At 42.2% G+C, this 17,961-nt stretch overlaps 2 protein-coding genes across 2 annotated transcripts in view; both read left to right on the top strand.

Annotated features, from left to right (window-relative positions):
- The window catches only part of LOC307027618 (diacylglycerol kinase theta-like), an 18,335-nt gene extending 4,533 nt beyond the window's left edge, over positions 1 to 13,802 (top strand). The window contains exons 7-13 of the mRNA XM_079695902.1: positions 2,708 to 2,856; positions 3,339 to 3,511; positions 5,253 to 5,353; positions 5,456 to 5,602; positions 7,010 to 7,121; positions 7,347 to 7,499; positions 8,423 to 13,802. Coding sequence (XP_079552028.1) covers positions 2,708 to 2,856; positions 3,339 to 3,511; positions 5,253 to 5,353; positions 5,456 to 5,602; positions 7,010 to 7,121; positions 7,347 to 7,499; positions 8,423 to 8,521 — 934 coding nt within the window. The 3' untranslated portion in view covers positions 8,522 to 13,802. The remainder of the gene's footprint in view (positions 1 to 2,707; positions 2,857 to 3,338; positions 3,512 to 5,252; positions 5,354 to 5,455; positions 5,603 to 7,009; positions 7,122 to 7,346; positions 7,500 to 8,422) is intronic.
- Positions 13,803 to 16,698: 2,896 nt separating this feature from the next.
- LOC307027619 (nuclear factor NF-kappa-B p105 subunit-like) overlaps positions 16,699 to 17,961 on the top strand; it is a 40,193-nt gene continuing 38,930 nt past the window's right edge. The window contains exon 1 of the mRNA XM_079695903.1: positions 16,699 to 16,998. The gene's annotated coding sequence lies outside the window, so the exon portion shown is untranslated. The remainder of the gene's footprint in view (positions 16,999 to 17,961) is intronic.

The following is a 17,961-nucleotide window of genomic DNA, read 5'->3' as shown; positions in this document are numbered from 1 at the left end:
CACCTGAGATCAGACACACCTGAATCAAAAACACACCTGAGATCAGACACACCGGAGATCAAACACACCTGAGATCAGACACACCTGAATCAAACACACCTGAGATCAAACACACCCGAATCAAACACACCCGAATCAGACACACCTGAATCAAACACACCTGAGATCAGACACATCTGAATCAAACACACCTGAGATCAAACACACCCGAATCAAACACACCCGAATCAGACACACCTGAATCAGACACACCTGAATCAAACACACCTGAGATCAGACACACCTGAGATCAGACACACCTGAATCAAACACACCTGAGATCAGACACATCTGAATCAGACACACCTGAGATCAAACACACCCGAATCAAACACACCCGAATCAGACACACCTGAATCAGACACACCTGAATCAAACACACCTGAGATCAGACACACCTGAATCAAACACACCTGAGATCAGACACACCGGAGATCAAACACACCTGAGATCAGACACACCTGAATCAAACACACCTGAGATCAAACACACCCGAATCAAACACACCCGAATCAGACACACCTGAATCAAACACACCTGAGATCAGACACATCTGAATCAAACACACCTGAGATCAAACACACCTGAGATCAGACACACCTGAGATCAGACACACCTGAGATCAGACACATCTGAATCAAACACACCTGAATCAGACACACCTGAGATGAGACACACCGGAGATCAAACACACCTGAGATCAGACACACCTGAATCAAACACACCTGAGATCAAACACACCCGAATCAAACACACCCGAATCAGACACACCTGAATCAAACACACCTGAGATCAGACACATCTGAATCAAACACACCTGAGATCAAACACACCCGAATCAAACACACCCGAATCAGACACACCTGAATCAAACACACCTGAGATCAAACACACCTGAGATCAGACACACCTGAGATCAGACACACCTGAGATCAAACACACCCGAATCAGACACACCTGAATCAAACACACCTGAGATCAGACACACCTGAATCAAAAACACACCTGAGATCAGACACACCGGAGATCAAACACACCTGAGATCAGACACACCTGAATCAAACACACCTGAATCAAACACACTCTATATTTGTCCAAAGAATTTACGCAATGCATTTAATTTCTTTAAAAAAATAAAAGTAAATATAATAGGGCCGTCCCGAATACCATTTTTCGGGCTCTGGATATTCGGTAGTAATCAGCAGCGAATATTCGGCGCATTTCTGTCACGTGTAACGTTACTGTTTGAACGGCGGATAAAGCGGCTTCACCATGGCAACTGGACAACAGCTAAGCTAAGCTAGGCTACTACTCACAGCATGCAGGTGACTTCATAGTTGTTGAGCCGCCGTGGTGGGCCAGTTTCATATTGTATATTTGGCACACTGCCTTCGTCTCATCGTCGTCAGATTTAAAATGGTCCCGGACAGCTGAAGTCTTTTCAGTTTTCAGGTGTGTGAAGCAAAGTGAAGCGTGACGTTCGTGACACTGTGAGTGAAAGCGATGTCAGGCGCCCAAGCTGAGAATGTATATATTTCCGCATTTTAACTATGCAATGAAAAAGTATAAATATAGTATAAGAATGTGGCAATTCGCCTTTATTGATAGCATACATTTAGGACAAATGAAAAAAAAAGAATATCCGAATAACGAAATTGAAAACCGAATAGTAGGCCAACGACCAAATATTCGGATATTCGGGTACAGCCCTAAAATTTAAGTGTGATTTAGTTCCTACTAAATATATTTTACCTTCTAAGATTACCAGTTCAGTTTATGATGAAATCTACCTGGAGGGACTTGAGACTGTTTTTACATTGGCTTTAGTTTCTACTCGAGATGTGTGTGATGTGTTCTGGTGTCTGTTCCTTTCATGACCCCCAATACACATTCATGTATTTATTTTTACAATTCAGACAGAAAATGATTTTAGTGCTGGGTCTAACCTGCTAATCTTTTGTTGTATTTATGGTAAATAATATAGTAAAATAATTACTCTGCATGACCCCCCCCCTGTTTATTCAGAGAGGACGCTGAGCTGCATACATTTATATAATCTGTACCTACCTACCTCCCTACCTCCCTACCTCCCTACCTACCTACCTACCTACCTACCTACCTACCTACCTACCTACCTACCTACCTACGTACCTACCTACGTACTTACCTACGTACTTACCTACCTACCTACCTACCTACCTACCTCCCTACCTCCCTACCTACCTACCTACCTACCTACCTACCTACCTACCTACCTACGTACCTACCTACGTACTTACCTACGTACTTACCTACCTCCCTCCCTACCTCCCTACCTACCTACCTACCTACCTACCTACCTACCTACCTACCTACCTACCTACCTACCTCCCTACCTACCTACCTACCTACCTACCTACCTACCTACCTACCTACCTACGTACCTACCTACGTGCCTACCTACGTACTTACCTACCTACCAGCTACCTAGCTACCTTTTGTTCTTTCTTGAGAAGAACTTTGTGAATTATAGTCCTGTGAAAGGTGCTAAATAAACGTATTATTATTATTATTTAAATAGTCATCATATCATTTTACATACAGTCAATTATTCATAAAATGAAGTTACAGACTTTGATTACAGACGTCTCTTCTTCTGTTATATGTCATCAAATCTCTTCTTCTGCAGTCTGCACACGTTCAGGGAGGTCCCCAGGTTTCGGGTGCTGGTCTGCGGGGGGGACGGGACCATCGGCTGGGTGCTGGGGGTCCTGGAAGCCGTGAGACACAAGCTGGTCTGCAGGGAACCCCCCATCGGCATCGTTCCTCTGGGGACAGGTGAGGGCGTAACACCTACAGAGTTTATTACCCTCAATAACAAAAAGAGTCATATTTATCGAGGAAAAAAGTGTGTGTGTGTGTGTGTGTGTGTGTGTGTGTGTGTGTGTGTGTGTGTGTGTGTTTGTATGTGAGGGGAGAGATTGTGTGTGTGTGTGTGTGTGTGTGTGTGTGTGTGTGTGTGTGTGTGTGTGTGTGTGTGTGTGTGTGTGTGTGTGTGTGTGTGTGTGTGTGTGTGTGTGTGTGTGTGTGTGTGTGTGTGTGTGTGTGTGTGTGTGTGTGTGTGTGTGTGTGTGTGTGTGTGTGTGTGTGTGTGTGTGTGTGTGTGTGTGTGTGTGTGTGTGTGTGTGTGTGTGTGTGTGTGTGTGTGTGTGTGTGTGTGTGTATTCTTTGTATTGTGTTGCTCTGTGGGAGGAGCCGGTGCCCTCAGATCTTCGGATGTAGCTCTGAACACATGACAATCAAAGCCTTGAACCTTGTAGGTAACGACCTGGCCCGGGTGCTTCGTTGGGGCTCAGGTTACAGCGGGGAGGACCCCCCTCACATCCTGGTGTCAGTGGACGAGGCTGAGGAGGTTCTGATGGACCGATGGACCATCCTGCTGGACGCTCAGCACTTCTCTGAGGACGCTCACAGCTTCCTGGAGCCCCCCAAGGTCAGTATTCATTATTAAAGTGATAAACTCTCCTGTTATCTCCATCAGAACAACCTTCTGGATCCGCACCAGTCTGGTTTCAAGGCAGGTCACTCAACAGAAACTGCTCTCCTTGCTGTCTCTGACGAACTGCACACTGCTAAAGCAGCCTCCCTCTCCTCTGTCATCATCCTTCTGGACCTGTCTGCTGCATTCGACACGGTGAACCATCAGATCCTCCTTCGCACTCTCCAAGAACTTGGAGTTTCAGGCTCTGCACTTTCCCTCCTCACCTCATACCTCAACGACCGCACCTACAGGGTTACTTGGAGAGGGTCCGAGTCCGACCCTTGTCAATTAACTACAGGGGTCCCTCAGGGCTCTGTCCTTGGTCCCCTCCTCTTCTCCTTGTACACAAACTCCCTCGGGTCTGTCATTAGCCCACATGGTTTTTCATACCACTGCTACGCTGACGACACCCAACTCATTCTGTCCTTTCCCCGCTCAGAGACCCAGGTCGTCGCACACATCTCTGCTTGCCTAGCAGACATCTCTCGGTGGATGTCTGCTCATCACCTCAAGCTCAACCTTGACAAGACTGAACTGCTTTTCCTTCTGGGAAAAGATTGTCCCACTCTTGACCTAACAATCAACATCGGCACCTCTGTTGTTTCCCCGACTCAGACTGCAAGGAATCTGGGTGTGGTCCTAGATAACAAACTGTCCTTCACTGCAAACATCGCTGCTACAACCCGCTGCTGCAGGTACACGCTTTACAACATCAGGAGGATACGTCCCCAGCTGACCCAGACATCAGCGCAGATTCTGGTCCAGGCTCTCGTCATCTCACGCCTAGACTACTGCAACTCCCTCCTGGCTGGTCTACCTGCATGTGCCATCCGACCTCTGCAGCTCATCCAGAATGCAGCGGCTCGTCTGGTCTTCAACCTTCCCAAATTCTCCCACACCACACCGCTCCTCCGCTCCCTTCACTGGCTTCCAGTAACTGCTAGAATCCACTTCAAGACTCTGGTACTTGCGTACCATGCTGCGAATGGATCTGGCCCTTCCTACATCCAGGACATGGTTAAACCGTACACCCCAGCACGTGCACTCCGCTCTGCATCAGCCAAAGAGCTCGCTGCACCCGCACTGCGAGGGGGACCCAAGTTCCCGTCAGCAAAAACACGTGGGTTTGCTATCCTGGCTCCAAAATGGTGGAATGAGCTCCCCATTGAAATCAGGACAGCAGAAAGCTTACACATCTTCTTCAGACTGAAAACTCATCTCTTTGGACTCCACTTCCAGAGATAGAATTACTAACAAAGCACTTATATACCAATAAAGGGCTGGCTGATCTAAAGCCAGTTGAGTAGCACTTGAAATGTTTGGCTCTATGAAACCTGATGTACTTATATGATTCTGTTTTCTTCAAGGTTGTATCTTCCTGGTCGAATGCACTTATTGTAAGTCGCTTTGGATAAAAGCGTCAGCTAAATGCAATGTGATGTAATACTTAATACATATAGCCCTATGACTGTGAATATTTATATTGAAAACATTTTTATTTTGAAAGGAAAAATACGTTTTAATTTGGTCTGCAATTTTGAAAATGGTTAAAGCTTGAATAGTTTAATTAATTTTATTCTTGTATTTTTTTTTATATCAAATTGATTTTTTAGTCTTTTTTTTTTAGAATGAAAGCACACTTTTAAAATATTTGTCTCACTTTACCTTGATGCCCTGTCTCTGTTTCTCTCAGATTGTTCAGATGAACAACTACTTCGGTCTGGGCATCGACGCCGAGCTGAGCCTCGACTTCCACCAGGCCCGCGAGGACGAGCCGGACAAATTCACCAGCAGGTTTCTATCATCAATATCATTTAATATATAACTTTATCCAGAGCGGGACATGTCTATTGTAAATAACCCCTGCATGCCCCCCCCCCCCCCCCCCCCCCCCAGGTTCCATAATAAAGGTGTGTATGTGAAAGTGGGTCTGCAGAAGATCAGCTGCAGCCGAAGTCTCCACAAAGAACTGAAACTGCAGGTCGACGCTCAGGAGGTCCAGCTGCCCAACATCGAGGGGCTCATCTTCCTCAATATACCCAGGTACCACACACACACACACACACACACACACACACACACACACACACACACACACACACACACACACACACACACACACACACTGATCAGACAGCTGTCCAACAGCAAGTCTTTGATTACAGAGTGTGTGACAGCAGCAGTCGATCAGTCTGACAGATCAATAACACTCAATCACATGAATATTTAATTACACACACTCAGACCCCGTTTACACGAGGACGAAACGGGTTCCGCATAGTTTCTCTTGCGTAGCCTTTTCGTTTACAGAAACAGACCCCGCAAACGATAACGGGTCCCAAGGTGGATAGATTTGCAAACGGAGCGCTCTGGGGGTCAAACGGCTCCGTGTGTACGCTTCTATACTATCATTTCCTGATAACAATGAAATAGCCCCGCCTCCCTCCCCCCACGCCTCCCTCTCCCCACGCCTCCCTCCCCCCACGTCTCCCTCTCCCCACGCCTCCCTCTCCCCACTTTTCCCTCTCCCAACGCCTCCCTCCCCCCACGTCTCCCTCTCCCCACGCCTCCCTCTCCCCACGCCTCCCTCTCCCCACGTCTCCCTCTCCCCACGTCTCCCTCTCCCCATGCCTCCCTCTCCCCACGTCTCCCCACGCCTCCTTCTCCCCACGTCTCCCTCTCCCCACGCCTCCATCTCCTCACGCCTCCCTCTCCCCACGTCTCCCTCTCCCCACAGATCAGCTGCTGGGCTCTCAGAAGAGGGGGAGGAAAAGAGAGACTCCGTTCATTATTCTTATATTATTATATAGAGTTGTTATCAATTTGTTTTAAAGCTCAATAAATAACAAAGAAGACCTTTGACCGGCACTTTTCTAATTTTGTCCGGAAGATTTCAACTTTAACGGACATGTTGACCGGCGAAAAAAAATCTAACTGAAACTCCGCTGCACGGTCCCCTCGTTCCTTGGAAGAGGCGGAGAGGTGGGTGTTTGTCATCTGCTGGTGGGCTACCGGAGAGATACAGCAGGAGAACACGCCGTCCACCGCGGAGAATAAACAGAAGGGCAACCATGGCAACCATCCTCCGGGGTCTTCTTCGCTGCTTTTGGTGTATTTTGTGGCGGCAGCAGCGCCACTTACAGGCCCGGCATATGTACTACAGCATTTCCAGCATTTCCAGCGGTCTCGTGTGAACGGACACGTTAATGAATCGAATGCGTCTGAACGGAAGACTTTGTTGAAAACACATACGGTGCGTAAACGCAAACGTTCCCGTGTAAATAGGGTCTTACACGCTCATTCTCACACACACACACACACACACACACACACACACACACACACACACACACACACACACACACACACACACACAGTTTGGCACTAATTGCAATATTTGTATTTCGATTTTGTACTTTATAAGTATTTTAACTTGTTTTGTGTGTGCAGTTGGGGTTCAGGTGCTGACCTCTGGGGGTCGGAGGTCGACAGTCGCTACGGGAAACCGAGGATCGACGACGGGCTGCTGGAGGTCGTCGGGGTCACAGGGGTTGTGCACATGGTGAGATACACACACACACACACACACACACACACACACACACACACAATTAAGCAATGTACCCTTACAATAATGCCAAACGTAAGTCCATCAAATCCTGCATTTAAAATCCTGTTCAAAAGTGTGCAAAAGTACTAATTCTGCAGAAAATGGCCTCCATACATGTTATATTATTATATAAACAACATTATTAGATTGTTAATATTTTTGCGTGTGTGTGTGCAGGGCCAGGTGCAGAGTGGGTTGCGTTCAGGGATCCGTATTGCTCAGGGGAATTACATCCGGCTGACGGTCAGTAAACCGATCCCGGTGCAGGTGGACGGGGAGCCGTGGATCCAGCCGCCAGGACACATCATCATCTCTGCAGCCGGACCCAAGGTTTGACCCTGCAGGGCCCCCGTAGTTCCTCTATAGCCCAACATTAGCCTCCTTTAGCTTAGCGGTGGTGACGTGAAGTCATGTGACCGTGCTGTAGTTCCTTTATAGCCCAACATTAGCCACCTTTAGCTTAGCGGTGGTGACGTGAAGTCATGTGACCGTGCTGTAGTTCCTTTATAGCCCAACATTAGCCTCCTTTAGCTTAGCCGTGGTGACGTGAAGTCATGTGACCGTGCTGTAGTTCCTTTAGAGCCCAACGTTAGCCTCCTTTAGCTTAGCGGTGGTGACGTGAAGTCATGTGACCGTGCTGTAGTTCCTTTATAGCCCAACATTAGCCACCTTTAGCTTAGCGGTGGTGACGTGAAGTCATGTGACCGTGTTGTAGTTCCTTTAGAGCCCAACGTTAGCCTCCTTTAGCTTAGCGGTGGTGACGTGAAGTCATGTGACCGTGCTGTAGTTCCTTTATAGCCCAACATTAGCCTCCTTTAGCTTAGCGGTGGTGACGTGAAGTCATGTGACCGTGCTGTAGTTCCTTTATAGCCCAACATTAGCCTCCTTTAGCTTATCGGTGGTGAGGTGAAGTCATGTGACCGTGCTGTAGTTCCTTTATAGCCCAACATTAGCCTCCTTTAGCTTAGCGTGGTGACGTGAAGTAATTTGTCATCTGTTATTTGGTGTGTTGCATTTTACATTAGAGGCTATTAAGACTTATCTTGTGATGCGTGTTAATCTGCAAGGTAATATATTGGTCTTATATTTATCTTTCAAAGTCAAACCCTACTTAATCTTTACTAGATTAATTCACTGCATTTATCACATTACTCCCAACGTTTGTGTGTGTGTGTGTCACCTGTAGTTTAAATTTAGTTTAGTATATGTTTTTGTAGTTTTTTGTAATGCTTCCTGGATTCCTGTGTCCTCAGGTCAGGATGCTGAGGAAATCCAAACAGAAGCAGAAGAAATCCTCCGCCTCGAAGGACGGACGCTCTGAAAGCCCGTCCTCCAGAGACGCAGCACACTGACCCCCCCCCCCCCCCGGAGATCAGTTTCCTGCCTGTAACAGGCTTCCTGCTGCAACTGGGCGGCCATTTTGGTTCTTGCTGTGATTTACAGCCTGCAGACGGCGACAGGAAGTCCCGAAGGTTTAACTACATCCTGCTGACTATGCACTTCTCATATTCAGCAGCTTAAATTAACTTTCTTACTTAAAACACAAGAGTTATTAATAGACTTTAAAAGCGTCTGCATAGTTGACAATTCCTCAGTATGGATAAGCTTCAAAGAGTCGGTCAAAATTCATCTATTTAAGGAGTTTCTGTCCAGGTGTGACTGTATGTACAGTAAGTAGGAGTCTATTGTTATTTAGTTGTGATAATAAGGTGCAGCTATATTACAGATTATGTATTATAACTGCAGAGACTGACAGGCAGTTTCTGTACGAAGCTGTAACAACATAATGTTAATCTAAACCACAAATCTCTGCTGGAGACTGAGCTGGCTTTCTTCTCCTTCTGCTGCTGCTGCTGCCTGAAATCCTTTAGTGATGCTGGTTTCAGATCAATTTCATGTTTTAGTGAAGCTCTTTAAAAGCGAATAAGCAGAATCAAACATGTGTGCAGCTTCAGGGCGTAACATATTAAAAATAAAAGTCAGATCAGTTGGAGCTGTGGGAGAAGCACAGTTTGTATTTCAGCAACAACACTGACTATTGTTAGGACTAAAAGGAAATTGGGTTTATTTCCTCATCATCTTGTTATAAAAATGACTTGGCACACACTTTGTGATGTGGAAAAGTATTAAGAATAAAAAATGAGAAGAAGAAACTTATTATTTTGCTAAATGTTGATAATAAAGTCAGATTTAGATGCGAATAAATCCAGACTACTAGCGTTAGCATATAGCAACTTTGTCATGACTTTTGACTTTTCTGGAATTTAAAATACAAATCATCTCCCCTCATTGTTCACCCTTATGCCTGGCTCTACTGTTCATTAATAACTTGTGAGCACAGAATAATATATCTTATATATATGTGGATTTGAAGATCTGGCAGCTTCATTATCACGGTCTGCTTTTCACTCAAATGTAGATACTCACCAGATGGAGATCACAGTATTATTTGAATAGCATAAGCTATGGCTAAGTGATTAATATCAAAGTGACCAAGTTAGCGACTTTAGCCGAACAATTTTCTTCAAAGATATTTGGTATTATTAAAAACGAGTGCTGGTATTTCACAGTCCAAAAAATTGCTTAAAAACACAATTGGATAGCGTGCTACAGCGTTAGCTAAAAGTAGCTTGTTAAACACGATTAATAAATGAGTTTACGTTAAGTGGGTGTTGTTGCTACGATACAAACTGCTGTACGGGATGTTTTCAGTAAACAGCGGTGATGTTTGACTGACTATCTCTTCTTCCCATCTTCTCAGATAGCAGCTAGCTTGTTGAGGCTTATAGCTGAGTTTTTAAGGAACAAACTCTGAACTTCAATTAGAAAAATCTCTGCTATTCATTATTTATAATGGCCAAAATGGTTTTATAAATCCTTAAATGTTTAGAACAGAAAGCTTGCCTTCTTAGAAATGAACAAAATCGTGTCAATGTTTGCAAAAAGGCCGGAACTTGCCAGAAAGCTAGCTATTCAAGACAACTAGCATTACAGCGCCATCACTAGCTTTCAAGCGGGTAAATGTTAACTAGAAAGCTTTCTAGTGTGCCAAAAAAAGAGCATAATTTGTGAAGGTATTTACAAAAACTGGGGACACAATGTGCCGTCAAGACTGAGTCAAATACATTACAGGTAGCACCAGAACATACCTAGACAACTAGCTACATTAGCAAGCTGGTAGCTAACTAGCTTGTCGCAACACATTTAAAATAAAGTACATATCATAGAGAGAAATTAGGAGTATGGACAAGAATGAAACCCCATGATTGTGATGTTAGCTTGAAAAGTAGCTCTATTACTAGCTGCATTAAAGTGCCGTTACTAGCCTGTTTGCGTTTACAGCTAGCTAGCCTGCTTGTATGCCAAAATAATACTTCATTTGTAAAGAAAATGGAGAATAAGAATTAGAAAAATGTGCAGAGATAATGTGCCACTTCATGTGTTTACAGATAGCATCAGAAAAAATATTTTAAAAAGCTGATTATGATGAGTCATGCTAGCTTGTAAAAAACTGAATTAAATCAAAATTCAATACATTTTTTGGAGAAGAATATTGTAAACTAAGAATATAGATTAACTTAAAGGTTCAAACTCAATGTTAGAACTACACACTTGCTAAGAAGTAAGCTAAATGACTAGCTAGAGTGACAAGAAACATCGCTAGCTTGAAGAGCTAGTTAGCTTGTAGGCTAGTTAGCAAGCTATAAAACATAACTTAGCTTGTCATTCAAAAATAATATAAGGCAACACATTAATAACTTACTAACAAGACGGAGTAGGATTATATTGATCTCATTATTAGTTATTTTAAAGGATTTATTTGCAATTTGAGGGTAAAATTGCAGAATTTAGGAACGATTTATTAAAAAAACTTCAGAATAAATTAGTTGAAAGGACTAAAATAACATCGACAGGCACCCAATAATGATCATATTTTGTTATAAGACAGCCCCTTGTACATTGTTAGATTTTCGCTGTTATTGTTGATTTAGCTGCCACTAGGACTTCTCCTCAAGACGAGCTTCAGCTGCCGGTTTACACTTAAAGACACTTACAGCAGGTTTTAATGAAAGAGGAACTTCGCACACATTCCTAGAGTTGCTTTAAGTGAAGAAACACAGATTTAAAGACGAGGGATCTGACAGCAGTATGAAATCACTGTGCTTTGGTCGATAGGTGTTTTTAACCTGAGATCTGTGTTAACTGGATCATTTTGGTGTTTCTCCGGTGCTAGAAGGTTCGTTATAGTTCTGTGTTTGACTTCAGCCTCACACCGATGCTTTGGATGAAGCTGGATCCGTCATCAGTGGCATTACCTGTTGGTTTCATTGACTGTGGAGTGAAACACTGTGTAGTGTGTGCACATAGAAGCAGTGTGTTACTAGTGTTGTGAATTTACAGCCGTGTTAAACATCCTTTCATTCACACTAAGAACCAGAGCTGATGGTTTCATATCTTTTAAACTATTACCTTATGTTATATTCCTGCTCATCATTTGCCAAATTATTCTTAATTTATTTTAGAATAAACTTTATTTCGGCTTAATTTCAATGAAAATCATTTCAAGGACGTTTAAATCTATTTGGGTATGCATTTAATAATGGTGTATAACATGTGTGCAAATATAGGAAAAAGCAATTCAATTAAAGAGTAGTTTCAGATACGGCCCGTCCACACGGCAGCGTGCGTTGCTTTCCCTTTCAATGGGGTGACGTCACATTAGATGTTACATCACATCACATGTCACATGTTAGTCGCTTTTATCCAAAGCGACTTCCATACTCAGTACTGTGGACAATCCCCACAGGAGCACTTTGGGGGGAAGTGTCTCAGGGACACAACGACATGCTGACTGCAGTGGGGTTTGAACCTGTGCTCCCCTGATCCCAACACCAACGCACTACCCCACTGCACCACAGGCGTCACGTTTTGCCGAACTGCATTGTGGTTCCTTCGCGTTGAGAAAAGTTCAACTTTTCAAGCCTCGACGGATCAAATCATATGCCAGTACAAGCTCTAGCCAATCATACTTGTGTGTCCGTGGCGGGAGGTTAATGTGATTGGTTGTTGGTCGCACGCCAGACACGCCCACCAGCAAGCTTCAACGCACGCTGCCGTGTGGACGCACCGTAAATGGCTATAAAAATCTATTTGCAAATACATTTTGTAGATGTCAACATTTAAGAACTTTTTTACACTATTTGATTCGTCTAATAACATTAGAAAATAAGGATGGTGCTCATAGATCGTAGGTTTTTACACACAGCATCAAAACATCATGAAAATATGAATTCATACTTAAAAACTGTTTTTTTTATTTGTTTGCACAGGATATGAAAATAACACATTGGGCTCTGTAACATTATATTATGACTCCAAACTAAAATGTACAAGAAATTCACGTTCTCTGCCATTTTGAATTCAATTGAAATGAACCTGAAAACAGATTCTCTGATTTGCAGGAATATAAGAGTTAATGAGTTAAAGGATGAACATCCGGCAGCCTCTCGTCCTCAGACCAAAAAACTACTTATTTAGAAAAACATCAAATTTGGACATTTTGTCAAAAAACAGCCACATTTCTGTCTGAAAAGATGATCACGCCCGTTGCCTCGAGGAGAAGTGTCAGGGAAAGAAATGTTGAAAAAGCTCAAACAGCGCACAAATAAAACATCTAGAGTTTATAATATTATTATCAAATAACTCTTAGTTTTTTCTGGCTCCATCAAACTGGAAGCATTCTGCAGAATCCTCAGAGTAGAATATTTATGACAGTATATGACGGCCATTGTAGGTCAAATAAAGTCAAAATGAATACATTTGGAGTAATACTTTGAACATATAAAGACACGAAGGTAAGCGTATTAATCCACCATTTATTGGGAAAAGACTTGAATACTTTCTGGTTTGAGGACATTATACATTTACAAGAAAAAATTGAGATTGAGAATTTTCACATTTTTGGACTGGAGAATTTTGATGTTTCTTTTCCTGTTGAAGACAATTTTAATTTGAGTTGTCTTCCTGCAAAGGCCCGATACGGTGTCGTGTAGATTCATCCAAAACAAATATTTGGAAATGTATTTTTCTCGCCCCGCGTCGCTGCCATAAAACGGCTTTCTGTTATCTGTTGCTGAATGTTAAAAATGTGCTTTAACGTGCCTCACGTGTGTGTGTGTGTGTGTGTGTGTGTGTGTGTGTGTGTGTGTGTGTGTGTGTGTGTGTGTGTGTGTGTGTGTGTGTGTGTGTGTGTGTGTGTGTGTGTGTGTGTGTGTGTGTGTGTGTGTGTGTGTGTGTGTGTGTGTGTGTGTGTGTGTGTGTGTGTGTGTGCTAACGTGCCTCCAGGTGCCATCTCAACCTTTACGTTGCTGTAACTTTGGTTCACTTTTACTTCCTGAAGTTTTCTTGAATAGATGAAATGTATATTTTTGCAGACAGAAGCTGTTTGTGTCAACTGTAAAGTTTTATCTGTAAATTGCACTAATTGTTTTCTAGATGCTATTAGACGTGACGTTCAGGTTATTATGAATGTTGTAACAACTAAAAGTAAATATATATATATACGTTTAAATAACTGATTCTTATATGTGTTCAATCAGAATAAACTAAAGACTGTCTAAGAACAAAAGACAACTTGGTTTCTGTCAAATTTCTTGTTTAAATTGTGATTGGTCGACCAGCTTAGAGATGTCCCACCCCTTAGCCTATCACGGACAATGTGTTAAGAGCGCTAGCCAATAGGAGCGCGAGGGTTACACAGTGACACACCAAAAAACATAATCAAGCCTCTAACTTTGCATTTTCAGAATAATACAAAAAGTAAAAATGTTGATGTATTATTTTAACTTTACGTATATAGTAGTTAGAATGAACTCTTTAATTAATGGGCTGCATCATTAAAGTATTACATTAATAAATGCAGCTATAATTATAAAAATACATTATTTATTTGTATGCCTTATGAATACTTTTGGTGCTTGTATTATATTATGATTTCGATCATTCTCCTGGTTTTGTTTTAGTACAACATTAGATAATTGCCTGATTTCTTCTACAATAGAGTTCTTTATCAGATCAGATGATTTCATGGCGGGTAAATGGGGATGTTTTCCTCAATTTTGCAGTTACACTTTATAATGAGATCAGATAACTTCTACTTTATCATTGATGCCAGTTTGGGATGTGTTTGTTCTGTCCCAGCATCATGCAAACAAGGCGAGGTCCGTTTACATGATGATAGACGTACAACTAACAACATGTAAACATTCTTTATTATTTATGTTATAAGTTAGAAAAGAAAGGAATTAACATAATGAACTTATTATAGGGCTCACATTACTAAATAAGTAAGTATAAAAGTCACTCCCTGAGCATTCTCTATGCAAAATGCATCATCAGCTAAAATGATTTAAAAATACAAACCCTGACCAGCAGGGGGCAGAAGGTCAAAGAGTCAGACTAAAACAAAGATGGAGTAAAGAGAGAAAGAGGCGTCACTCTGCAGATTATATCCTCTCTTCATGTCTCTTCTACATCATTATTACATCACATCACATTTAGCTGAGGCTGTTATCCAGAGAGAATTACAATAAGTGCGTTAGACCAACAAAATACAAACTTGAAGAAAACAGAATCATATAAGTTCATCAGGTTTCATAGAGCCCATCATTTCAAGTGCTACTCAACTGGCTCTAGATAAGCCAGCCCTTTATTGGTATATAAGTGCTTTGTTAGTAATTCTATCTCTGGAAGTGGAGTCCAAAGAGATGAGTTTTCAGTCTGAAGAAGATGTGTAAGCTTTCTGCTGTCCTGATTTCAATGGGGAGCTCATTCCACCATTTTGGAGCCAGGATAGCAAACCCACGTGTTTCTGCTGATGGGAACTTGGGTCCCCCTCGCAGTGCGGGTGCAGCGAGCTGTTTGGCTGATGCAGAGCGGAGTGCACGTGCTGGGGTGTACGGTTTAACCATGTCCTGGATGTAGGAAGGGCCAGATCCATTCACAGCATGGTACGCAAGTACCAGTGTCTTGAAGTGGATTCTAGCAGTTACTGGAAGCCAGTGAAGGGAGCGGAGGAGCGGCGTGGTGTGGGAACAGTTAGGAAGGTTGAAGACCAGACGAGCCGCTGCATTCTGGATGAGCTGCAGAGGTCGGATGGCACATGCAGGTAGACCAGCCAGGAGGGAGTTGCAGTAGTCTAGGCGTGAGATGACGCTCTTGGCTGTCCCTGCTCTCTAGCAGGGACTAAAAAGTGGGTGGAAAGGTTCTTTCATGGGAGAAAAAGGTTCCCATTTCTGATTGGCTGGGCGGATTGCAAACCACGCCCCGTAAAACTCCCAAAATGTTTTGTGAAGCCGCCATTTTATTATCCTCGCATTAGCATTATTAGCATTAGCATTAGCCCAGCGCACCAACGCAGAGAGACTAATTTATGGCAACACAAACACCCAGTAAACCCAAAGCAGAAGAATTTACGTCAGCGGCTTCATTTGACTAATCCTATCCCAGGGACTTATTCCGGTGTGAACGCGATCCGTACTTAGTTCATGAGAACTAAAGAGTTCTCATGAACTAAGTACGGCAAAGTGCTTGGTGTAAAAGCGCCTATTGAGTTCTTTGTAACCAAATGTCTCTCAGAGGGGCGTGGGGAGGGGCTCATTATTTTCATTCTAAAGTAACAGACAGAGAATCAGCACTTTGGAAACAGGGCTGAAACAGAGGGGATTATGGGTAATGCTGCAATGATCTGTTCGGTGTTTCAGCCAATCAGAGACAGGCTCTGGATATATCTGAGACCTGTGATATATTGATGAGAAACAGTATCATAGGGGACCTTTAACAGCTGTTCGGTTCCTGTTCTGAGATTGAAAAATCCATTTAATTTCCACAGTAAACGTTAACATATTTTGTTTTTGTTTCGTACAAAGAATCAGATTCTGATTGAAAATCTAAGAGGAAGATTTATATTTTTTGGTTCAGAGTGAGGTTTTATTATTCTATTGTTATTTTGGTTTTTTGATTTTTTTGCGACACTTTTCTTACCGTGTTTTTAGAAAGTGTACATCCTTTCAAATGACAACCCAACATGTCAATAAATCAGATTTAAAGGTTCCTATTGTTCTTCATCAATATATCACAGGCCTTAGATATATCCAGAGCCTGTCTCTGATTGGCTGAAACACCAAACATGTCATTGCAGCATTACCCATAATCCCCTCTGTTTCAGCCCTGTTTCCAAAGTGCTGATTCTCTGTCTGTTACTTTAAATGAAAATAAGGAGCCCCCTCCCCTCTATCCATCCATCCATCCATGCATCCATTGTATATTACTATACTATAATATTCTATACTTTATATTACTTAAATGTTTGCAAAATTCAGTTATTTTTTCTCACTGAGTTTATATTGAACACCAAAGCGAATTAATTGTTAGTCAAAACATATTTGACCCACAAATATAATTTAAACTGTAACATTTATTTGATTTCCCCCTCAGAGTGAGACTTCCTCTCGTTTCTCCTCCTCTCTTAACGTCACGGGGAATTTCCAGTGGGGAAGGAAATCAACTTTGTGAAACAGAGAGAGACAAACTTCACCTGCAGGATTTACCTGATCTTTCTCAGGATTAAACAACACCTGCTTTTATTCTCTCGGATTAAAAACCATTTCTCTCCATTGGCGCTAATGACGTCATGACGCACTACAATTAAACCAAATGGATCCTGTGGTTCCAGCATGGCGAAATCATGAGCAAATAAAGTTAACTTCAGTGAAGTGTCACCCATAGTGCATGTTGAGAATCCGACTATTCACCTGACCGAGATAACCAGGTAAGACTAATTAATCACTTTATTATATCACAGCTGTGTGTTTGCATTGATCTCCTTGAATGTAACCGTGACCCGTTACAACTGTGCTTTGTTGTGCTTCACCACTTCCTTATTAGCCAGGTGACTTCAGGGAGAAACCAAACTCTATGTTAAAAATGAGAAATGAATAATGTATTTCTCCCCAGCAAATGCAGGAATGTGTTACATCAACAGTACATACATTTATGGTATATTAGACATCCCTTTGTGAATTCGGCTTGTTTAAACGTAATACTTAGTGTTTCTTTAAATCAGAATTACTTATTTAATGTAACCGTGACCCGTTAAAATAGTGCTTTGTTGTGCTCCACCACTTCCTGATTAGCCAGGTAGCTTCAGGGAGTCAAACCAAACTCTGTGTTAAAAATGAGAAATGTAAGTTTACTTTGTCTCTAGCAAATTCAAGAATGTCCTACACAATCAATAAAGATATCTATGGTATATATGACATCCACTCGTGAATTCGGCTTGTTTAAATCTAGTATTTAGTGTTTATTTAACGTTTAACCTCAGAAGACTCAAGTGTTTTCCTTTGTAGAGTTGTGATTTTGCTAAACTTCTACCAAATAAAAAGTTCTGAGTTCTTATTTACTAATACTCTTTAATCTTATAGTAAATTCAAGTTGATTTCTCTTGAAGCTCCCAATTAGCTGTTAGGCTTTAGGGAAGTCACACCAAACTGTAATAAGAATTTAAAGTTGTATTTGTCCCCAGCAAATGCAAGCATGTCTTACACCAAAAATAAAGATAATTATGTTTTATGTGACGGCTACTTGTGAATTCGGCTTGTATAAATAAAGTATGAAGTGTCTATTTTTTATCGTTATCTCTTACTTTAATGTGACTATACCTTCGTTTGCTGGATTTCCTTCCGCGATCTGCAAAAGACAGTGTGGAAAATGCTGAAGTTTTTATTTAAACTTC

The sequence above is a fragment of the Notothenia rossii genome (genome assembly GCF_949606895.1).
Source record: "Notothenia rossii genome assembly, contig: scaffold_251, whole genome shotgun sequence".
Classification (NCBI taxonomy): domain Eukaryota; kingdom Metazoa; phylum Chordata; class Actinopteri; order Perciformes; family Nototheniidae; genus Notothenia; species Notothenia rossii.
Note: the sequence above shows the minus strand (reverse complement) of the source record. Positions and strands in the feature narration are given on the sequence as shown.